The sequence below is a fragment of the Pungitius pungitius genome, chromosome 6 (genome assembly GCF_949316345.1).
Source record: "Pungitius pungitius chromosome 6, fPunPun2.1, whole genome shotgun sequence".
Classification (NCBI taxonomy): Eukaryota; Metazoa; Chordata; class Actinopteri; order Perciformes; family Gasterosteidae; genus Pungitius; species Pungitius pungitius.
The window spans coordinates 7,990,152-8,014,505 of record NC_084905.1 but is presented as its reverse complement, the minus strand read 5'-3'; the positions used below and the strand labels follow the sequence as shown (position 1 = coordinate 8,014,505).

At 43.3% G+C, this 24,354-nt stretch overlaps 5 protein-coding genes across 6 annotated transcripts; 3 read left to right on the top strand and 2 right to left on the bottom strand.

Annotated features, from left to right (window-relative positions):
* Nucleotides 1-6,238: 6,238 nt before the first annotated feature.
* LOC119196019 (histone H3) lies at nt 6,239-6,706 on the bottom strand. The gene has a single exon (XM_037451379.2). It carries the CDS (start codon nt 6,695-6,697, stop codon nt 6,287-6,289), a length of 411 nt encoding a protein of 136 aa, XP_037307276.2. The 5' UTR covers nt 6,698-6,706; the 3' UTR covers nt 6,239-6,286.
* A 3,488-nt stretch (nt 6,707-10,194) lies between these two features.
* LOC119195483 (histone H1-like) lies at nt 10,195-11,290 on the top strand. Of its 2 annotated transcripts, XM_062562819.1 has the most exons (2): nt 10,196-10,878; nt 10,921-11,290. In XM_062562819.1, exons 1-2 carry the CDS (start codon nt 10,378-10,380, stop codon nt 11,008-11,010), a joined length of 591 nt encoding a protein of 196 aa, XP_062418803.1. In that variant the 5' UTR covers nt 10,196-10,377; the 3' UTR covers nt 11,011-11,290. The 2 variants fall into 2 exon arrangements, with proteins under 2 accessions (XP_037306335.2, XP_062418803.1); XM_037450438.2 differs by having other exon boundaries at nt 10,195-11,290.
* A 4,737-nt stretch (nt 11,291-16,027) lies between these two features.
* LOC119196067 (histone H4) lies at nt 16,028-16,353 on the top strand. Its single transcript, XM_037451467.2, has one exon. It carries the CDS (start codon nt 16,028-16,030, stop codon nt 16,337-16,339), a length of 312 nt encoding a protein of 103 aa, XP_037307364.1. The 3' UTR covers nt 16,340-16,353.
* A 1,426-nt stretch (nt 16,354-17,779) lies between these two features.
* Nucleotides 17,780-18,381, top strand: LOC119196066 (histone H2B-like). The gene has a single exon (XM_037451465.2). The coding sequence runs from the start codon at nt 17,796-17,798 to the stop codon at nt 18,171-18,173; it is 378 nt and encodes a 125-aa protein (XP_037307362.1). The 5' UTR covers nt 17,780-17,795; the 3' UTR covers nt 18,174-18,381.
* A 110-nt stretch (nt 18,382-18,491) lies between these two features.
* Nucleotides 18,492-19,809, bottom strand: LOC119196065 (histone H1-like). The gene has a single exon (XM_062562820.1). It carries the CDS (start codon nt 19,807-19,809, stop codon nt 19,183-19,185), a length of 627 nt encoding a protein of 208 aa, XP_062418804.1. The 3' UTR covers nt 18,492-19,182.
* Nucleotides 19,810-24,354: the final 4,545 nt, after the last annotated feature.

Sequence of the window (24,354 nt, the reverse complement as noted above, 5' to 3'; positions counted from 1 at the left end):
TTTGCAGACTGATGATGGGGCTGATGTGGCCGGGCGGTGTAAATATATGAACTATATGCAAACTACGCTGTGCTGTTGCTCCAACACAATTGGTTGTCATCTGTGTGATACTGAGCATGCGCCACACAGACTGCCTCCAAGCAGAACTCTCTAATGAGACTGAATGAATGAACATTATATGTCATTTAGCTGACGATTTTATCCAAAGCGACTTACAATAGGGGTAGTAATAATAATAACAAGGAAATAGTAGATTTATACAGAACAACATGTTGAATCATTACATGGGGATCACAGATCTTTTAACAACATCACACAAACCTGTTTGAAGCTTATTCTTAACATGCTCTCTACTGAGTGGGTAATAGGAGGACAAAATGATGTACAATACATACGACAGAAATGACTATCAATATTATGGCCTTGATTTCCCCATGTGGGTTCAGAGAGTCAAGAGGCTCTTCTGAGTTGATTTGCTGTTGTACATGGTTTAGGTCAGTGGTTCTCAACTGGTCTGGCTCCGGGACCCAACCATCACCCCTTAATGACAAGCCGCGACCCAACTCGAGGAACATTCTCAACATCCCAAATTTATTCAAAATCAAGTCCATAAGCTGAATTTTATATCCAGGATGTTGGCCTGGTATCATTCAATGGGTTCATTTGAACTGGCTAATGGGTAAATTAAGGATTATGTATACTTTAAACAATCTTGCAAGCTGGTGTTGAGGATTAAATATAATCATTCATGCTCACGCTAGACTGCAATTAAACTTGAACAATAATTGAATACTAATAATGAGTGGAGGCCGTGTATGACCCGGAGCACACGAACATGTTGATAAAAAGGCTGCACGTCCATACATGGGACTGGGTGACCATGGCTCACAAGTGCTAAAGAACTACACGCACTTCCAGGGTCAGTTGTAGATAAAACAGAATATTGAGACTAACATGTCTCACACACAAACTGGCTCAAGTATGCAGTGAACTCATGAACAACAGGAGACTTGATGATCCGAGAGCCTGAAGGGATGGACATTCCTGTGCTCCAATGGGGCTCTCCGAAGGTCATAAACAAGGAGCCGCCTCCATCATAGTGAACCAATCAAGAATGCTCTTAAAGACTATATATTCCGAGCGCACTTTGTATTAAGCGCCCTTTTCATTGCTGTTGCTAGACAGATTGAAACAGGCCCGTGCACGTATGACTGCAGGACTGAATACTCCTGTCACAAATAAACATTGTCATATTTGCTTTGATTAAAGTCTCAAGTCTGGTCCTTGCTTTGCGTTCACGACAGTGGTAATCATTGAAGTTCCTATATTTAAAGATATGATCGTAATGCTGGATTCATCTCTTTACTGTGCTCCGGTCCAACAACAACGTAATGATCTCTGCTCCAGTCATGTTAGCCATGCATTACTGTTCATTTTAACATGAAACACAACTCGCAGCCCGCCTGCATTTCAACCATAGAGATACAAACTCAAAGAACAAGAAAGTGCAAATAAGCCATTTCACGACGTTATAGATAAGAGCCAGTATTAGTATAATTTAAGTGCTACAATTTTCTTGTGTTTTAATCAAGGTATAGTCTAATGTATATATGGACACTTTGTGCGACCTAGAGCAGGTTGATTGACAGCACTACAAAAGTTAGAGGACATTGAATGTTGGGGGGGCAGGTGGAACATTCCTGTAGTTGAGTGGACGTGATTAATTAGGTTATGTTGAGTTTATTCATTTATGTTATAAGTTAACTAACTGGTTTTCTTTGTTTCTACATTTGTTTCACAATACGTGTACCAGGGACCTTACTTTTTTACAAATAAAACCATTGTGATAACTGGACTTGCAAGACTTCTACCAATTCCATCCTCACAACTCCTGGGGGGTATGGCACAAAAGTAGAATTAAGAAATCCGGGCTAAGTGATAAAGCTCCGCTTGACTTAGTGTGACCTGCTCATCGCCGCTTAATCGGTTGCACGTTTGCCGAGTCGCACTGAGAAGGAGGCGCTAAGTCGATCCAGGTGTGCATATCTCGGATAAGTGCACGTCCACGGCTTTCTTAAGTAGACCACGATATTGATCACAGATTTACTGATGCAGAAATGAAGAATACGCCAATTTAGAAATATCTCCTTACTAGGAAAGTTGTACATTCTGTTTGAATTGCTTTAATATGATTGTTTCAAAACTGAGCAGAGGGAATTAAACCTCCCCTGGAATTGGATTCAAAAAATGGGGCTTTTAAACCCGTATCCATAATGCGAGGATAAGTTTTACAACCATATACTGTACACAAATCTCTATGCTGTTTCTAATTCTAAATATCTTTCTACAATTAATGTTCATACAGAACAAACATGACTGGACAGCTAAGATCTTGGCAACAAGTCAAGATAAAATATAAAACCATTTTGCTGGCAGGTGAGCGCCTTAACAAAGGATGTTGCATGCGTACGGACTGTGGAAATCCTCTTTGGTGTTACACATTCTTCTGTGTCCAAGGAAGGTAATGACGTTGTGTGCCAAGGACTTCAGGGCCAAGCACACACTTCGGACGGTACGGCAAATAGTGCATTTATTTACAGTTTCGGCATCTCCCACGGCATATAAAAACATGTCGCTTGCAAAAAAGCGCAGTGCACAAATAACGGATTCCATCTCCAGAGAACCTATACCTTTTATGCAGGTACTCGTCGGGAACAGCTAAATGGTCTGAGCTAAAGGGTCTGATCTGTCCTGGGAAAGCGCTTTTTCATCCAACGCGTCATTCAGAAGTGGACATCATGGTGCAGGAAGAAACACATGTGAATGGACTTTATATATCGCCCTCATCACAATTTAGTCAATTTACAATTGTTCACTCCCCACTGCACAGTTTCGCCCACCAGCGGACCCCCCCCTCCCCCCCTAACCCCCCTCCCTAACCCCGACCACCGAACTAAACATCTGCAAAAGTAGAGTTTTAAACCAAACTGGTGAGAGCAATAGTGACAAGTGATGCATGTTAATGAAAATAAATCAGAACGCATTTAGAAGCCAACGGAATAACTGTTAAACCCATTTGTTTCGGGTCAAAGCGGCAGCTGATTTAACACAGGCTGCAGGTTTAATCTTAGCCTAGCTCTTAGCCTGCTCTGGAGCTAGCTTCAAAGAATAAATCACCAAGGTTACTTGGCCGGGTTTAAGTCAACCTGCTTTTGTGCAACCAAGTCGGAGCTAAATTCCTCCAGGATAACCTGGATAGCCTGACTAAATCCCTTATCCGGGTTTCGTGCAATAGCCATCTGATGAAACATGTCTACAGAATTGAATCGTGTGTTAAACCTAAAAAACAAAGTAGTTGGACAGTACTTAATGTATCACAGATTAATTTGACACAATAATATACACTAGCGGCCTGTTATTGTCACATAATAAATACCAATAACTTCCACTAATATTGGAAAAGTACGCTTTGTGAAGGTTAAGTTGATATCACTCAGTTTTGCGATGGTGAACCCCAAAAGTGTGAAGAAATTACATTACCAAAAACACTAAATGACATTTAATATTAACATAAGTTTTGGTGTTTCATTCTTCTAAACAAATATTGTATCTCTGTTAATGGATAAAGATATGGTGAAAGGCAGGTTTATTCTGAAATCCAGAACATATGACGGCACAAAAGAATTCAAATAGCGCAATGCGATTTATCAATTAAATTCTCATAAATCAGGCGATAGCATATTATTCATTCGATGGGTTCAACTGGCTAATGGGACAATTGATGGATTGTGTTGAATCAGGTAGCAGACTCCGAGCCACAGAATCAGATTTGAAAAATATCCAATTCACGTTTACATTTGTTACTCAACTTTATTTCAAACATAAAATGTTGGTGTGAAATCCACACATCAATACTGTTAAATAAATTCCTTCATACTTTACTGAATTGAGGGGATGAATTGCTATGTTTTCAATTTTTGCTTGTGTAAAGTTATCAACACACCATGTATAACAAAGTATTTCCTGTTTTACACATTTTGAAATGGGTAGGAGACGGGGGTCCTGGGACCGGTTCGGGCGGAGACGGGGGTCCTGGGGCCGGTTCGGGCGGAGACGGGGGTCCTGGGACCGGTTCGGGCGGAGACGGGGGTCCTGGGGCCGGTTCGGGCGGAGACGGGGGTCCTGGGGCCAGTTCGGGCGGAGACGGGGGTCCTGGGGCGATGGTGTCGTACGTGGCCTGGATGTGGGCGGCCAGCTCCAGCATCTGCTCCCAGCGCGCGCTGAGGACTTCCCAAAACGGGTCTTTAACGTTGAACCCTGCTGAGTCCTTCGGTGGTCGCGTCATTCTGTCAGGGTGTCGAGGGTGCAGGTTGAAGGAAGGCAGGCAGGCAGGACTCAAATGCAGGATTCAGATTTCCGGAGTGTGCTCTTTATTTTGCACCAAAATGAACACGCGACAAAAGAACGTGCACCAACAATGACTGACATTAGACAATGACGCGACAAGGGACAACAGGCACACGGGGCTTAAATACACAAGGGAGGTGCAGGTGATTGGACACAGGTGGAAACACTCAGGCAATCACAGGACAAGGCAGGAAGTGAAGTTAACCCAGGACCACAAGGAACATGAAACTTCAAACTAAAACAGGAAGAGAGACCAAACCGTGACAGAGTGAATTGTACAAAAGGGCTGGAGTCATTATACAGTGTCAAGATCAGATTCATTTGCAACACTTAGTAGAGTTGAATCAACTCTTTAATAGGTTTAAAATGTAACTGTACAGTGTCACAGTTCTAATTGCCGCGCTGACTGAAAACATGGACGGACGAGCAGGAAAAACACCGACACTCCGCTGCATTAGAGAAAGTCCCTTCAAAATAAAATCCCAGGATTTTTTAAGATCCATGCAATGGCCCGCGACCCACTACAAACGGGTCCGCGACCCACTAGTGGGTCGGGACCCACCAGTTGAGAAACACTTGTTTAGTCGTTGTGTTTTCCTATTTGCTGTTGTGGCTTCTTATTTGTCATTGTGTTTTGCACTTCAGGGCCACCATAGGGTTGTTGTATTTTAAAACTGTTGAAAACTGTGACTGTGTTCCTAGAGAATGAACATGTCCCTCAAAATGTAAATAAGATTCTGTCTCTAGACAATGCTGTCAACACAGACCTTCACTTCATCCTCCAGCATCTGGACTCCCCAGGAACCTACGCCAGGATCCTGTTTGTGGATGTCAGCTCTGCCTTCAACACCATCATCCCGTCTCTGCTGCAGGACAAACTCTCCCAGCCGCACGTGCCCAACTCCACCTGCAAGTGGATCACTGACTTCCTGTCTGACAGGAAGCAGCACGACAAGCTGGGGAAACATGTCGCTGCCTCTCGGTCCATCAGCACCGGTTCCCCTCTGCTCTTCTCCCTGGACACCAACAGCTGCACCTCCAGTCACCAGTCCATCAAGCTCCTGAAGATTGCTGACGACACCATCCTCATTGGACTGATCTCTTGTGGGGATGAGTACGCCTACAGGTGTGAGTCTGACCACCTGGTGACGTGGTGCAGCCAGAACAATCTGGAGCTCAATGCCCTGAAGACAGTGGAGATGGTTGTGGACTTCAGGAAGTACACAGCCCCACCTCCCCCCCCCCTCACCCTGTGTGACTCCCCAGTCACCACTGTGGACTCCTTCCGTTTCCTGGACTCCATCATCACCCAGGACCTCAAGTGGGAGCTGAACAACTCGCTTCACCCAACATACACTTGTCACCTTCATATACACTCAACACAGTTGAGTATGATTGTCTGTTCACTAGTGTGCTTTGTTTTTAATTTTTACCTGAACCTCAAAGTATCTTTTTAACATTGTGATCAACAAACCATTCCTTTTATTAGACATGTTTGGTTCTTATTTTAACAAGATGTATACAACGGCTGCAAATAAACCCTGAAAATCACATGAAATAAGCAGCATTAAATGAATCTGTAATAACGGATTTTAGACTTTGTTAAATATAAATTAAATTGATGGTTCGAGCAAGTATTCTGCCACCTACTGGTGGCGATGTCAACACGTTTAACACGAGTCTCCTAAACGTAATCTTTTTGTTTTTCGGAGGCGACGACCTATGTAAGTAAACGGAACTTAACGGTTTTCATTACTCTAGGTCCAACCTCTATGCCATACTTTAATTTCTGTTCAAGTTTATCAAAGGAACGAGTTCTTCAGAGGCGGTGAGGTGGCTCTTAAAAGAGCCGTTGTGGGGGTTTGTCGGCGAAAACTTGTTAAGCTCTCTCCCCGCGGATGCGACGCGCCAGCTGGATGTCTTTGGGCATGATAGTGACCCTCTTGGCGTGGATGGCGCACAGGTTGGTGTCCTCAAACAGACCCACTAGGTAAGCCTCGCTGGACTCCTGCAGAGCCATGACAGCGGAGCTCTGGAAACGAAGGTCCGTCTTGAAATCCTGGGCGATCTCTCTCACCAGACGCTGGAAGGGCAGCTTGCGGATCAGCAGCTCCGTGGACTTCTGGTAGCGACGGATCTCTCTCAGAGCCACGGTACCGGGCCTGTAACGGTGAGGCTTCTTCACGCCGCCGGTGGCCGGGGCGCTCTTACGGGCAGCCTTGGTGGCCAGCTGCTTTCTGGGGGCTTTGCCTCCGGTGGACTTACGGGCAGTCTGCTTGGTTCGTGCCATATTTGCTTGGTCTCTCTGGTCGGGAGAAGTATGCCTGCAAAGCGGAGGCACGCTGCTATTTGAGTGTGGACGGGGTGTGGAGCAGTGACAGAGATTCCGACCTGCGGCTCCTGATTGGTGGAGGACTCCTCCTGGAGCTCTCGCCCGACTCTACAAGCGAGTCTCCGCTACTCATTGGTGGAAAATGATTTCAAACTGTGCGCCAAAACTTGGGGCTGGCGCCCTGTGTGCTCGTGCGTGAAGCCTCTTCTCTGGTTGTTCAGAAGCAGTCCGCGGACATCCACATGACGGTTGGCTTGACTCTATAATCCTTATTGCTAAAGCCAAGAAAGTCCAAGTTGAAACTCAAAAAGAGGAAAATAGTGTACTACTAGTACAAGATGCGGGCAAATATATCCCCTAACCACTTGGAAGAATTAGAGACCTAGATAAAAGTATAATATCTATGTTTAATTTCTTTTATGATGGCTTTACATATCTAGTTGTTTCCTTAAAACATTTGTGCCTCACACATGATTTATTCTAGCGACAACACGATCCTGTAGGTCCACGCTCTACAACATCAGGAGAATACGACCTCTTCTCACTCAGAAGGCAGCGCAGGTACTGATTCAGGCTCTTGTCATCTCCTTGATTATACACTGTTTGTTTGCTAACAAAGTGGCAAAAATTGGAGAGTCATACTAGTCACCGTTGTCTCCACCTTTAGAGATGTATTTTTGCTTCTTTGTTTTTAACTCCATATGTTTTGAGTGAACGGACTTCCCTTAATGTATCATTGTAGCCTTGATTGAAACTAAATACAATTCAGTTAAAAACTTAGAGAAGGAAGGACTGGGTGGCTCTTAAAAGAGACATCAGACTCACTTCTTGGGTGCAGCCTTCTTGGCTATAGAATGTAGAAATATAACATCGATAAGTGTACATCATACACAGAAAAGATCTGCCTTGCTTTTATTTTGAAGCTGTTTTTTATTATTTTTTATTTGCATACATTAGTGCAAGTGTAGCTGCCACTGTACTGCAGTGGCATGGACAAACTGAGTTAACAGTACATGTGAGTCAGCGTGTCAGCCTGTGTTAAGTTAGATTGACAGATTTTACAATTCTTAAAAAAACATGGACTTTTCTTTGTCACTGAAGTTAAAAGGTAATGAAGAGTGTCTACACTGCACTGTGTCTACACAGAAAATACCAAAACCTCAAGAAAACGGCCCATGACATGTACAGTTGTGTGGTGAAGGATTTCATTAGAAAGTTTCAGTTTCCTCAAAACAAGATGAAGGGTAACACTCTCCCCCACCTGCAAACCCTGAAAGAAGTACAAGTACCCATCCATGATAGTGGCACAGCTTGGGGTGTTCAAGGTCTTTAAAACAGTTGAGAGTAAAATGAACAAGTTATAAAACGATAATGCAGAAACTCAAATGTTTTTGAGGAAATGTTCGGTTTGAGTAGACTGTGACATCATAGTAAAAATGTAAGCATCCTTCAAATAAAATGGCCTTCCGATCTCGCAACGTAACTTTCTCACGACACAACATTTTTGATCATTCACATTGGCCTATGTTACATTACATTACATTACATGTCATTTAGCTGACGCTTTTATCCAAAGCGACATATAATAAGTGCATTTCCACATATAGATAAAAACAAGTAACAAGAAAGTACATTTTTCATCAAATAAGCAGTTTCAAAACATGTTATAGAAAAGTGCCATTATAAGTACAATTTAAGTGCTACCATTTGTTAGTGCTACGGTTTGCTAGTGTTTTAGTCAAGATAGCGTCTAAAAAGGCGTGTCTTTAGTTTTCGACGGAGGATGTAGAGATTCTCTGCAGTCCTGATGTCATCGGAGAGCTCATTTCACCATCTGGGAGCCAGGACAGCAAAGAGTCGCGATCTCGCCGAGTGCTTTTCTCTCAGTGAGGGAGGAACAAGCCGCTTGGCAGATGCAGATCGGAGTGTGCGGGTTGGGATGTAGGGTTTCACCATGTCCTGGATGTAGACTGGTCCCGATCCATTCACAGCATGGTACGTCAGTACCAATGTTTTGAACTGGATGCGGGCAGCCACTGGTAACCAATGAAGTGAACGGAGAAGTGGTGTGGTGTGGGAGTATTTCGGAAGGTTGAAGGTTGAAGATCAGTCGAGCTGCTGCATTCTGGATGAGCTGCAGTGGTCGTATGGCGGTACCTGGGAGACCTGCCCGGAGAGAGTTACAGTAGTCAAGGCGGGAGATGACAAGAGCCTGAATCAGTACCTGTGCCGCCTTCTGAGTGAGAAGTCGTATTCTCCTGATGTTGTAGAGCGTGTATCTACAGGATCGTGTCGTGTTTATAAATGTCTGTTTTCTCAGGAAATTAAAAACTGGGAACAACAACAATGAGAAGAGCAGAGCTGGGACGCTGGTTTGGGTGCTGAAGTGGATGCATGTTATTATAAGTTATTAATTCCACCAGAACATTATAGTGAACAATAGGGATGGAATGAAACTTTTCATCCTTTCAGCCCAACTCTAACTAACATGTTACAAAATGCATTTTATTCTCATCAATGTTGTAGCCAGATCTCAACTTAAAGCTTAAGCAACTTGACAGTTTGTTAAATGGAACCATGTGAGGAGCCTCTGAAGTCTAATTTCATAGTATTGCTTCTGTATTGTTCCAGTGATAATAATTTGAGCTATGTACATAATAAAGTGATAAAAAGATTTCTGAGGACATAAAAACTGAAAACAACAGAGAGAAAATGTCCTGTTCTCATGTGCCCAGCAGGACACCTTGTTTTTTGGGCTGAAGTAGATTATAAGTTATAATCATCTGTAATGTGTTTCTCTGTTCACAGTTGATCTACATACAAAATAATGACAACATACTAATACACATTTCAAACAATAGTAATAGTGATAACAATAATAATGATTACGGTAGTTATATTCATCAAACTAAAAATGTTGGTGCTGACTTCATGTTCATCAGATAAATAAAGACCATAAACATTTTATTGTAACATTTACATTTTCTAAAAAAAGACCACCATGGTTTGTCAGGATATTTGATGTTTAAAAGTTGTAACTATTCATAATAAAACGTACTATTAGCAGAAGACCAGTTTCACAGTGAGCAGCACTGATGAACTGCAACATGACCACCATCAGTGTGTTTGCTGCTTCCAGAATAACTCCAGTTTATTAAATACTGATCAACATCTGATGGTTGTTTTCACATTAATACCCTGAACCAACACGTGGATCGGTTGGAAAACCACTTTTGCTGGAGATGTGATGCATTTTAAATACTTTTGTGAGAGGAATGAGTGTGAAAAGCCGCTGATCAGTGCTGTCCTCGGCGCTGAGTAGGTGAGGTTTGGAGGCTCCTGAAACCAAACACGTGGATCATCAGAGCTCTACGTGAGCTGAATATGAAGAGAAACTAGTCCGCTATCGACTCCTCCACCTTTAGCCTTCACAACCTGATGCACATTTAGTTTTTGGTCTTTAATCAGTGAAGAGAAAACACAAATGACTCGACTTTCAAACTGCACAAGGAGCTGCAGGCTGGGTTGAGTCTCCACGGTTCTCATGGTGTGTTTAAGTGCAGTCCGCAGTTTGAGCTCTTCATCATTCTCACAACTCTCTAGTCCTCGACAACACGAACGCACAACAACGGGACAAAATGGCAGAAGTAGCTCCAGCTCCAGCCGCCGCCGCGCCCAAAGCAGCCAAGAAGAAGGCGTCCAAGCCGAAGAAGGTCGGTCCCAGCGTCTCTGACCTCATCGTGAAAACTGTGGCCGCTTCCAAGGAGCGGAGCGGCGTGTCTACTGCAGCCGTCAAGAAGGCTCTGACCGCCGGGGGATACGATGTGGACAAGAACAATGCCCGCGTCAAGACCGCCATCAAGAGCCTGGTGGCCAAGGGGACTCTGGTCCAGATCAAGGGGATCGGGGCCTCTGGCTCCTTCAAGATGAGCAAGACGACCGCCGACAAACCGGCAAAGAAAGCCGCTCCGAAAGCCAAGAAGCCCGCAGCGAAGAAACCCGCAGCGGCCAAAAAGCCCAAAGCAGCGGCAGTGAAGAAGGTTGTAGCCGCTAAGAAGTCACCGACGAAGGCCACAAAACCCGCAGCGGCAAAGAAGGTAGCCAAGAGCCCCAAGAAGGTAACCAAGAGCCCCAAGAAGGTAACCAAGAGCCCCAAGAAGGTGGCCAAGAGCCCCAAGAAGGTGGTGAAAAAGGCCCCCGCAGCCAAGAAAGCCCCCGTGAAGAAAGCTGCTAAGCCCAAAGCCAAGAAAGCTGCACCCAAGAAGAAGTGAGCTCATCCTGAAGAAAAAGAAGCAAAGCTTCTATAAAAAGGCTCTTTTAAGAGCCACCAATCCTTCCTCAAAGAGCAGTTTCCTTTACTTAGGTTATTTACAGAAGACTTTGAGTTTATATTATATTTTACACTCAACCTAGGCTACACTGATTCGTTGAGGGACATCCAACAACATATACAGGAATAGGACAGATAAGCAAAAATGATTTATTTCACCTCCAGTAGAACGTCGACGTGACAAACGGCATTAAGTGATCTTTTCAAGAACCCATTATAAATCAGGAGGAATTATCAATTCTTCCAAAGTACTAATTACTGTTCCATTTCGAAATGTTTAACCCTCCTGTTACCTTCAAATCTACTAACACCTTTTACCATTGGGGTCAATTTGACCCCAGTGATTTAAACACAAATTAATTATAAATATATTTTTTCCCAGGTTTACGTATTTGGAACTTTATGCTAGTTTGTTGACAACATTAATAGCTCATTCAATTAAAAAAAAACCATAAACATCTGGAAATACCCGTTAAGCGACTGGAGAAATATGCAGATCAGAACAAAATTTCATTTATTTCATCTGTGGACAACCTGATTAGTTTTATGTTTATCCAGTTGTCCCCATTAAATTGGGTACTTACCGTTGTATTTCGATGTTGTCTAGAGATAAGGCATGTTTGGAGAATTCCAAAATACTAGAGAATAAAGAGGAATCAGGAGACCCGATAGACCTGCCATTTAGGATGTTTGAACTGAGAAGAGCAATTAGTAGGGCTAGACAAACAACACCAGGGAAAGATGGTATATGCTATAAAATGTTAGAACAAATGGAAGAAAATGCTCTGGGCACAGTGTTAAGACTTTATAACAGAGTTTGGGGAAATGGCCAACTCCCATCAGTATGGAAACAAGCTGTAATAGTGCCTATTCTAAAACCAGGGAAAGATCCGTTGGACCCGAATGGATACAGACCTATTGCCCTAACCTCTCACTTATGTAAAATCATGGAACGGATGGTCACAGAAAGACAAACGTTCTTAATAGAGAGTAAAGGTCTTTTATCCCAACATCAAAGTGGGTTCCGTAGGGGTCGAAGTACTATGGATTCTGTCTCATGCTTAGAAGCAGACATCAGGAAAGCGCAGACTAACAAAGAAGTAGTAATAGCTGTCTTCTTTGATGTAGAAAAAGCATATGATATGCTGTGGAAAGAAGGGTTACTAATTAAGTTGAATTCAATGGGAATAGGTGGCAGGGTATTTAACTGGGTGAAGGACTTTTTATGTGATAGGAAAATACAGGTAAGAGTAGATACAGAATATTCAAATATATATACTGTGGATAATGGAACTCCGCAAGGTAGTGTATGTAGTCCGTTATTATTTAATATAATGATAAATGATATATTCCTCTCAGGTGGAGGAGAACATAGGAAAGTCTATGTACGCAGATGACGGAGTACTTTGGGTAAGAGGCCGTAATGTATCATTCGTTAAGAGCAAAATGCAAGCTGCAATAGCGGTGGTGGAGGAATGGGTCAGCAAATGGGGATTCAAGCTGTCTGTAGCCAAAACACAAGTTATTTGCTTCTCAAAACGGCGTAAGATCGCACCCATCGACCTAAAATTGTATAATAAAAGTCTGGAGCAAGTTAAAAATGTCAGATTTCTGGGGATTTGGTTCGATGAAAAGCTCACATGGAACATACATTTAGACAAGGTCAAGAATAAATGTAAAAAAGTTGTCAATATACTCAGGTGTTTGACAGGAAGGGAGTGGGGAGCAAGTAGAGCATCGTTGCAAAATATATACTGGGCACTCATGAGATCTGTCCTTGACTATGGGTGTGTAGCTTACATGTCAGCAGCAGAAACAAACCTCAAGAAATTGGATGTATTGCAAGCTCAAGCATTGAGAATCATCAGTGTATCATTCACAACATCTCCGGTATCAGCAATGCAGGTGGAAGTGGGAGAGATGCCCCTGAGGATTAGAAGAGTTAAATTAATGCTGGCACACTGGGTTAATCTCCAGGGGCATTGTGGAACTCACCCAACCAAAAGCATTCTGACAGACTGTTGGGAACATAGGGAATCCAATCACACAAGCTCTGGGTGGGTAGGCGATGTAATGGCGGAAAAAGCAGGGTTGTGTCAACTACAGTATTGCACTGCAGTCTCAAACTCCTTCATTTCTCCCTGGTTATTCCCATCTCCAAAGGTAGACTTTAGCATACAGCAAAAATTGAAGGATAAGTCGAAGCAAAAGCCAGCATGGCGCATAGTACAGAATTATTTTGATCAGCACTTCTCAGACTTCACGTTCATATTTACGGACGGATCTAAAGACCCCAAAACAGGATGTGCAGGAGCAGCAATTTATATCCCGTGTGAGAGTGAGATCTGCATCAGGCAAAGAGTATCAGATCATGTGTCAGTTTATACCACAGAGCTATTGGCAATACTATTGGCCCTGCAGTGACTAGATAAGAGGGAAATTAACAACACCGTAATTGCACCGTATTGTTACAATGCGGGAGTTACAGTATCCAGAGGGAACATCTTCGTCAGTCACTAAAGAAGGTTAAACACCAGGACTGGTCACTGTCAGGTCTACTGGGGAATCAAGCAGATAAAACGTATGGTTTCATTATTCAGTTTTTAAGAGAAACGAATTTAGTTAAACGGATCTAGTTTTTTTTTGTTTTGTTTGTTTTTTCTCTGTTCTCATCTCTTAGTGTTCTGCATAATCTCCTGCTCCACACTCCAGTGCAGATGGTGGCGGTAATGCACCGACAAAATGGTTTGCAAACCGACAATAAACACTAAAAGAAGAAGAAGAAGAAGAAGAAGAGTCCTCCACCAATCAGGCACCGCAGGTCGGAATCCGCGTCACTGCTCCACACCCGGTCCACACTCAAATAGCAGCGTGCCTCCGCTTTGCCGGCATACTTCTCCCGACCAGAGAGATCAAGCAAACAATGGCACGAACCAAGCAGACTGCCCGTAAGTCCACCGGAGGCAAAGCCCCCAGAAAGCAGCTGGCCACCAAGGCTGCCCGTAAGAGCGCCCCGGCCACCGGCGGCGTGAAGAAGCCTCACCGTTACAGGCCCGGTACCGTGGCTCTGAGAGAGATCCGTCGCTACCAGAAGTCCACGGAGCTGCTGATCCGCAAGCTGCCCTTCCAGCGTCTGGTGAGAGAGATCGCCCAGGATTTCAAGACGGACCTTCGTTTCCAGAGCTCCGCTGTCATGGCTCTGCAGGAGTCCAGCGAGGCTTACCTAGTGGGTCTGTTTGAGGACACCAACCTGTGCGCCATCCACGCCAAGAGGGTCACTATCATGCCCAAAGACATCCAGCTGGCGCGTCGCATCCGCGGGGAGAGAGCTTAACAAGTTTTCGCCGACAAACCCCCACAACGGCTCTTTTAAGAGCCACCTCACCGCCTCTGAAAAGCATGTTCCTCACATACTTGCAATATATTTCTTACTTTTTCTTCACGTTTCTGCCGTTCTGGAAATTATATATAATCGGCTTTTGGCTATTTTGCAGCGAGCTAGCCCCTAATGTTTATTATAGTCACTGCTTGAAACCTATAATGTAACTCCACACCGACTTCATCATATCTGAGTTCGATGGACTTGGGTAAAATAAACTTTTACAAATTTGAAACACATTTTCGTCCTCAAAAGGTCTCCGTTTATACATGAAGGATAATGGATGGAAGACATGGATGTGGAAGTTGACCAAACAGTGGCCGATCCTCCTGGAATCAGATCGTATATTTTATTCTCCTTTGTGTGCTCTCTGCTCAGGACGTTGAGCAGCTGTTTGTAGGAATAAGGTAATAACTTTAGCTTTAGCGTACTAACCCATAGCATATATTTTATTATACTATATTCTTTTTATCTTATTGCTGCACTATGTTGTCATTATTGTACTTCTGTCATGCACCAACAGCCAAGACAATTTCCACGTATGTCCAAAATATTATGGCAATCAACGTTTCTTGGTTCCATAATGTCAGGTGTGTTTTCTGGTTTCATTTACTGTAGCGGCGTCCCTTCGTTGTCATGCATTTCTAAGCCGCTATTGAGTTGCAGGCACATTGAATTCATTTTCTTGACGCGAATGACGAGAGATCTTACGTTTGTTTCGATTTAGGTTCATTTACTCAATAAATAGAGTTGACTAAATACACAAAATAAAACATTCCGTCACACGGTAGAAAAACTGTGCACAAGTGCATTATCAGCTCATCTCGGCAATCAACTTTTGGAAAACACGACGTCAATATATGCAGGAAAATACGCCAACATATATCCAATATAATACGTTCTCAACATAAGGAGATCTAATTAAACAACATACACTTTCTTTACATTATCTAATATCTTTTAAAAGTGGCTGTATATCATTTTGCAAGTGTGTGCATGCGTATATTCGTGTGTGTGTGTGTGTGTGTTTGTACAGAGACGGTGTGTTTTTGGTTCTTGTGTAGTTTGACTGAATGAAACCTTTCACTGAAAAAACATATATAATGTGATTTATGTGACTGGTTAAAACTAGTTAGAAGATCATATATTCCATTGATCCTTTTCTAAAGGAGCTCCTCCTTGTTTTCATCAAAGCTTTTAGATAAAAATACATATAAAGGTCTTTTTGCAGATTAGTATATATACGTATAAAGAAATCTCCACAGGGACATTTACATTTAACTTCCTCCTCTTCACACATTATTTCTCTCCTCACGAGGAAATTCAACAGCTGCGAAGTGGTAAAGTTTCATGTTGACTCAACCAATGGACCTCTGTTATCCACGTACCAGGACCGGGGCCTGACATTAGACATTAAGGTGGCTTATGAGGTTGGTTGTTAATGGTCTAGTTCAGCAGGGGGCGCTACTCCCCCTCCCCCAAAAGCCCCAATTCCGTCCTCCATCACGTCCTCAGACTGCATTTAAATGTGCGTGAACTAAGGCTCATTCGTCATCTTGCAATCGAACGAGCAGAGAAAATGAGCGGCAGAGGAAAGGGAGGAAAAGGACTCGGCAAAGGAGGCGCTAAGCGTCACCGTAAAGTCCTCCGTGATAACATCCAAGGAATCACCAAGCCCGCCATTCGCCGTCTGGCCCGCCGCGGCGGAGTGAAGCGTATCTCCGGTCTGATCTACGAGGAGACACGTGGGGTGCTGAAAGTCTTTCTGGAGAACGTGATCCGTGACGCCGTCACCTACACCGAGCACGCCAAGAGGAAGACTGTGACCGCCATGGATGTGGTCTATGCCCTGAAGAGACAGGGACGCACCCTGTACGGCTTCGGAGGATAAGCCCTAACTTACCAACACACAAAAGGTCCTTTTAAGGGCCACTCACTCCCTTCGTAAAGCGCATACTTCCTTTTAGTTTAGTGAGCTGGTCCATGTACTTCAATCTGTTGTACTTAATGTCTCTTTGCTAAATGTTACTACACCAGTTCTTGAGAGATGTCAATGCCAATTTCCCAGTTGCACCCCAGACATTGCAAGCATTAAGGTGTAATTGTTACTTTTTACAGTTGTGTAAGGTACACTCCTTAGCATAAACACCAATGCCATAATGCAGGTCTGAAAACCATGGTTACATTGAAAGTTACTGCTCCACATCAATTGTTGAGGGGTGTGTAGCCCTACAAACATACAGTATACATTACATGTCATTTACCTTACACTTTTATCCAAAGAGACTTGCAATGGGTGCATTTCAACCATAAGGAAACCTACTCTGTAGTGAAATTTCATCAAATAAGCAGATTTACATCTAGTTATAGATAGGACCAATTATAAGTACACTTTAAGGTCTACATTGTGATAGTGTTTAAGTGGAGGTTTAGTCTGAAGAGGTGTGTCTTTACTCTGAGCATATAAAGGTTCTCTGTTGTCATGTCATCAGAGCTCCTTCCAACCTTTAGGAGCAGGACATCAAAGAGTCGTGATCTGGTCGAGTTGAATAGTTTTGGACTAAAATTGAAGAGAGAACAGTGTAGTTTTCTTCAGATGGTTCCAGAGAACAAATAGTTTAACCATTAGATCTTCTGATAAGGTGTTATTTATGTGAAGCTGCCTATGTAAATTCTTTAGTCTCTAATTTAACACCTACACCCTCGACAGCCTCTCGTACCTTATTGCTTTAATATGTTTTAGCAATATAATGAAGCAGAAAGCTGTGCTTAGAGATCTTTCATTGTAAGCAGTCATGCTTTTAGACAAACACTCTGCTAATCTCTTGGATCTGAACGTTGAAAAAACTATATTTTACCAATGTAATACCAACATTGAACTTCACACACCTGAAAAAACACAACAGTCCCAACGTTCCCCTCATTACCCTCTCAATGGAGAGCTTTTACGGTAAAAGTGCCCTAAATATTGAGAGAAATACATTTATGTCACTGTGCTACTTTGTCTTCTGACAAAATGAGCTTTTATAACCTTACTGCTGTCATTCTATATTATTAATGTACTTGAATTATTGATACTTTGGCATTATGGGTGTAAGTGCATATAATTTATCTGACCCCAACGAGTATGTTTTACAACTTTGTATCAGATAGTCATTTTGACTCTCAGGCAACAAAGGAATCTCCTTATAGGCTCAGCCTTTTTGACGCATGCGCGGTATCAGCCGCATGACAACCAATCCTGTACGAGCAACAGCACAAAACGTTTTGCATCTAGTTACTATATAAAAAAAAGGTCCGCGCTTTCCAACATTACAGATCTTTCCTGGAAGGAAACACTCGGAACCATGCCTGACCCACCCACCGTCAAAGCGCCCAAGAAAGGCTCCAAGAAAGCCGTGTCCAAGGCTGTCACCAAGGGCGGCAAGAAGAGGAGAAAGTCCAGGAAGGAGAGCTACGCCATCTACGTGTACAAGGTGATGAAGCAGGTCCACCCCGACACAGGCATCTCCTCCAAGGCCATGGGCATCATGAACTCGTTCGTGAGCGACATCTTTGAGCGCATCGCCGGTGAGGCCTCTCGTCTGGCTCACTACAACAAGCGCTCCACCATCACCTCCAGGGAGATCCAGACCGCTGTCCGCCTGCTGCTGCCCGGCGAACTGGCGAAGCACGCCGTGTCTGAGGGAACCAAGGCCGTGACCAAGTACACTAGCTCCAAGTAGACCTCATCTAGAACACCAACCCAAAGGCTCTTTTAAGAGCCACCCACTTCTTCTGAAGACCATTTCCTAATGTCTCTATCAATAAATCTATATTGTTATATTAACATTCAATGGAAAAAAGTGTAGGATTGCGATACAATTTTTGAGAAGTAACTGCCATCTTAGTGGTAAAATAACAAGTGACTTGGAGATATGGAGAGACAAAAGCAGAGGGACAAACGTCTGTATAGACTCAAGGAGACTGAATGGCCTCCAGGGCCAGTGGGATGTCAACAGATTTTATTTTGATATTCTGTTCAACGTGCTAATCTCTGTGATGAAGTTTGCAGAAGTCTTGTTAACTGATGTTTGAGATGTGTTGATAATCTGGTTTTAAGATCTGTTTTTTTTTTCTTCACAAATTCATCTGATGTTTAAACTTGTGTCTTGCCCAAGTTCCCCAAAACATGTTGGTGTGAAATCCACACATCAATACTGTTGAATAGATTCCTTCAGACTTTACTGAATTGAGGGAATTGCTATTTTTTTAATATTTGCTTGTGTAAAGTGATCAACACACCATGTATAACAAATTATTTCCTGTTTTACAGATTTTGAAATGGAACAGTAATTTGTACCTTGGAAGAATTGTGATTTGATAATTCCTCCTTTATAATGGGTTCTTGAACAGATCACTTAATGCCGTGTGTCACATCGACATCTTCCTGGAGGTGAAACAGTGGCATTTGTCTGTTCACATATGATGTAGTTTTATATAGCTACAACGATCAGATCCTCAAAAGGCTACATCACACATGATGTATGCAAACAAAGAAGCAGAGATACATCTTTTAATCGGAGATTCATAAATTGTATTTTTGCTTATCCGTTTTATTCCTGTATATGTGTTAAGTTATTGGATGTCCCTCAATGGAAATAACCTAAGTAAAGGAAACAGCTCTTTGAGGAACGATTGGTGGCTCTTAAAAGAGCCTTTTTATAGAAGCTTTGCTTTTTCCTCAGGATGAGCTCACTTCTTCTTGGGTGCAGCTTTCTTGGCTTTGGGCTTAGCAGCTTTCTTAATGGGGACTTTCTTGGCTGCGGGGGCCTTTTTCACCACCTTCTTGGGGCTCTTGGCCACCTTCTTGGGGCTCTTTGCTACGTTCTTGGGGCTCTTGGCCACCTTCTTGGGGATCTTGGCTACCTTGTTGGCCGCTGCGGGTTTCGTGGCCTTCTTCGGTGACTTCTTAGCGGCTACAACCTTCTTCACTGCCGCTGCTTTGGGCTTTTTGGCCGCTGCGGGTTTCTTCGCAGCGGGCTTCTTGGCTTTCGGAGCGGCTTTCTTTGCCGGTTTGTCGGCGGTCGTCTTGCTCATCTTGAAGGAGCCAGAGGCCCCGATCCCCTTGATCTGGACCAGAGTCCCCTTGGCCACCAGGCTCTTGATGGCGGTCTTGACGCGGGCATTGTTCTTGTCCACATCGTATCCCCCGGCGGTCAGAGCCTTCTTGACGGCTGCAGTAGACACGCCGCTCCGCTCCTTGGAAGCGGCCACAGTTTTCACGATGAGGTCAGAGACGCTGGGACCGACCTTCTTCGGCTTGGACGCCTTCTTCTTGGCTGCTTTGGGCGCGGCTGGAGCTGGAGCTACTTCTGCCATTTTGTCCCGTTGTTGTGCGTTCGTGTTGTCGAGGACTAGAGAGTTGTGAGAATGATGAAGAGCTCAAACTGCGGACTGCACTTAAACACACCATGAGAACCGTGGAGACTCATTCCAGCCCGCAGCTCCTTCCGCAGTTTGAAAGTCGAGTCACTTGTGTTTTCTCTTCACGGATTAAAGACCAAAAACTAAATGTGCATCAGGTTGTGAAGGCTAAAGGTGGAGGAGTCGATAGCGGACTAGTTTCTCTTCATATTCAGGTCACGTAGAGCTCTGATGATCCACGTGTTTGGTTTCAGGAGCCTCCAAACCTCACCTACTCAGCGCCGAGGACAGCACTGATCAGCGGCTTTTCACACTCAATTCTCTCACAAAAGTATTTAAAATGCATCGCATCTCCAGCAAAAGTGGTTTTCCAACCGATCCACGTGTTGGTTCAGGGTATTAATGTAAAAACAACCATCAGATGTTGATCAGTATTTAATAAACTGGAGTTATTCTGGAAGCAGCAAACACACTGATGGTGGTCATGTTGCAGTTCATCAGTGCTGCTCACTGTGAAACTGGTCTTCTGCTAATAGTACGTTTTATCATGAATAGTTACAACTTTTAAACATCAAATATCCTGACAAACAATGGTGGTCTTTTTTTAGAAAATGTAAATGTTACAATAACATTTGTATGGTCTTTATTTATCTGATGAACATGAAGTCAGCACCAACATTTTTAGTTTGATGAATATAACTACCGTAATCCTTATTATTGTTATCACTATTACTATTGTTTGAAATGTGTATTAGTATGTTGTCATTATTTTGTATGTAGATCAACTGTGAACAGAGAAACACATTACAGATGATTATTATTTATAATCTATTTCAGCCCAAAAAACAAGGTGTCCTGCTGGGCACATGAGAACAGGACATTTTCTCTCTGTTGTTTTAAGTTTTTATGTCCTCAGAAATCTTTTTATCACTTTATTATGTACATAGCTCAAATTATTATCACTGGAACAATACAGAAGCAATACTATGAAATTAGACTTCAGAGGCTCCTCACATGGTTCCATTTAACAAACTGTCAAGTTGCTTAAGCTTTAAGTTGAGATCTGGCTACAACATTGATGAGAATAAAATGCATTTTGTAACATGTTAGTTAGAGTTGGGCTGAAAGGATGAAAAGTTTCATTCCATCCCTATTGTTCACTATAATGTTCTGGTGGAATTAATAACTTATAATAACATGCATCCACTTCAGCACCCAAACCAGCGTCCCAGCTCTGCTCTTCTCATTGTTGTTGTTCCCAGTTTTTAATTTCCTGAGAAAACAGACATTTATAAACACGACACGATCCTGTAGATACACGCTCTACAACATCAGGAGAATACGACTTCTCACTCAGAAGGCGGCACAGGTACTGATTCAGGCTCTTGTCATCTCCCGCCTTGACTACTGTAACTCTCTCCGGGCAGGTCTCCCAGGTACCGCCATACGACCACTGCAGCTCATCCAGAATGCAGCAGCTCGACTGATCTTCAACCTTCAACCTTCCGAAATACTCCCACACCACACCACTTCTCCGTTCACTTCATTGGTTACCAGTGGCTGCCCGCATCCAGTTCAAAACATTGGTACTGACGTACCATGCTGTGAATGGATCGGGACCAGTCTACATCCAGGACATGGTGAAACCCTACATCCCAACCCGCACACTCCGATCTGCATCTGCCAAGCGGCTTGTTCCTCCCTCACTGAGAGAAAAGCACTCGGCGAGATCGCGACTCTTTGCTGTCCTGGCTCCCAGATGGTGAAATGAGCTCTCCGATGACATCAGGACTGCAGAGAATCTCTACATCCTCCGTCGAAAACTAAAGACACGCCTTTTTAGACGCTATCTTGACTAAAACACTAGCAAACCGTAGCACTAACAAATGGTAGCACTTAAATTGTACTTATAATGGCACTTTTCTATAACATGTTTTGAAACTGCTTATTTGATGAAAAATGTACTTTCTTGTTACTTGTTTTTATCTATATGTGGAAATGCACTTATTATATGTCGCTTTGGATAAAAGCGTCAGCTAAATGACATGTAATGTAATGTAATGTAACATAGGCCAATGTGAATGATCAAAAATGTTGTGTCGTGAGAAAGTTACGTTGCGAGATCGGAAGGCCATTTTATTTGAAGGATGCTTACATTTTTACTATGATGTCACAGTCTACTCAAACCGAACATTTCCTCAAAAACATTTGAGTTTCTGCATTATCGTTTTATAACTTGTTCATTTTACTCTCAACTGTTTTAAAGACCTTGAACACCCCAAGCTGTGCCACTATCATGGATGGGTACTTGTACTTCTTTCAGGGTTTGCAGGTGGGGGAGAGTGTTACCCTTCATCTTGTTTTGAGGAAACTGAAACTTTCTAATGAAATCCTTCACCACACAACTGTACATGTCATGGGCCGTTTTCTTGAGGTTTTGGTATTTTCTGTGTAGACACAGTGCAGTGTAGACACTCTTCATTACCTTTTAACTTCAGTGACAAAGAAAAGTCCATGTTTTTTTAAGAATTGTAAAATCTGTCAATCTAACTTAACACAGGCTGACACGCTGACTCACATGTACTGTTAACTCAGTTTGTCCATGCCACTGCAGTACAGTGGCAGCTACACTTGCACTAATGTATGCAAATAAAAAATAATAAAAAACAGCTTCAAAATAAAAGCAAGGCAGATCTTTTCTGTGTATGATGTACACTTATCGATGTTATATTTCTACATTCTATAGCCAAGAAGGCTGCACCCAAGAAGTGAGTCTTAAGAGCCACCCAGTCCTTCCTTCTCTAAGTTTTTAACTGAATTGTATTTAGTTTCAATCAAGGCTACAATGATACATTAAGGGAAGTCCGTTCACTCAAAACATATGGAGTTAAAAACAAAGAAGCAAAAATACATCTCTAAAGGTGGAGACAACGGTGACTAGTATGACTCTCCAATTTTTGCCACTTTGTTAGCAAACAAACAGTGTATAATCAAGGAGATGACAAGAGCCTGAATCAGTACCTGCGCTGCCTTCTGAGTGAGAAGAGGTCGTATTCTCCTGATGTTGTAGAGCGTGGACCTACAGGATCGTGTTGTCGCTAGAATAAATCATGTGTGAGGCACAAATGTTTTAAGGAAACAACTAGATATGTAAAGCCATCATAAAAGAAATTAAACATAGATATTATACTTTTATCTAGGTCTCTAATTCTTCCAAGTGGTTAGGGGATATATTTGCCCGCATCTTGTACTAGTAGTACACTATTTTCCTCTTTTTGAGTTTCAACTTGGACTTTCTTGGCTTTAGCAATAAGGATTATAGAGTCAAGCCAACCGTCATGTGGATGTCCGCGGACTGCTTCTGAACAACCAGAGAAGAGGCTTCACGCACGAGCACACAGGGCGCCAGCCCCAAGTTTTGGCGCACAGTTTGAAATCATTTTCCACCAATGAGTAGCGGAGACTCGCTTGTAGAGTCGGGCGAGAGCTCCAGGAGGAGTCCTCCACCAATCAGGAGCCGCAGGTCGGAATCTCTGTCACTGCTCCACACCCCGTCCACACTCAAATAGCAGCGTGCCTCCGCTTTGCAGGCATACTTCTCCCGACCAGAGAGACCAAGCAAATATGGCACGAACCAAGCAGACTGCCCGTAAGTCCACCGGAGGCAAAGCCCCCAGAAAGCAGCTGGCCACCAAGGCTGCCCGTAAGAGCGCCCCGGCCACCGGCGGCGTGAAGAAGCCTCACCGTTACAGGCCCGGTACCGTGGCTCTGAGAGAGATCCGTCGCTACCAGAAGTCCACGGAGCTGCTGATCCGCAAGCTGCCCTTCCAGCGTCTGGTGAGAGAGATCGCCCAGGACTTCAAGACGGACCTGCGTTTCCAGAGCTCCGCTGTCATGGCTCTGCAGGAGTCCAGCGAGGCTTACCTAGTGGGTCTGTTTGAGGACACCAACCTGTGCGCCATCCACGCCAAGAGGGTCACTATCATGCCCAAAGACATCCAGCTGGCGCGTCGCATCCGCGGGGAGAGAGCTTAACAAGTTTTCGCCGACAAACCTCCACAACGGCTCTTTTAAGAGCCACCTCACCGCCTCTGAAGAACTCGTTCCTTTGATAAACTTGAACAGAAATTAAAGTATGGCATAGAGGTTGGACCTAGAGTAATGAAAACCGTTAAGTTCCGTTTACTTACATAGGTCGTCGCCTCCGAAAAACAAAAAGATTACGTTTAGGAGACTCGTGTTAAACGTGTTGACATCGCCACCAGTAGGTGGCAGAATACTTGCTCGAACCATCAATTTAATTTATATTTAACAAAGTCTAAAATCCGTTATTACAGATTCATTTAATGCTGCTTATTTCATGTGATTTTCAGGGTTTATTTGCAGCCGTTGTATACATCTTGTTAAAATAAGAACCAAACATGTCTAATAAAAGGAATGGTTTGTTGATCACAATGTTAAAAAGATACTTTGAGGTTCAGGTTCTGTCAGACAGGAAGT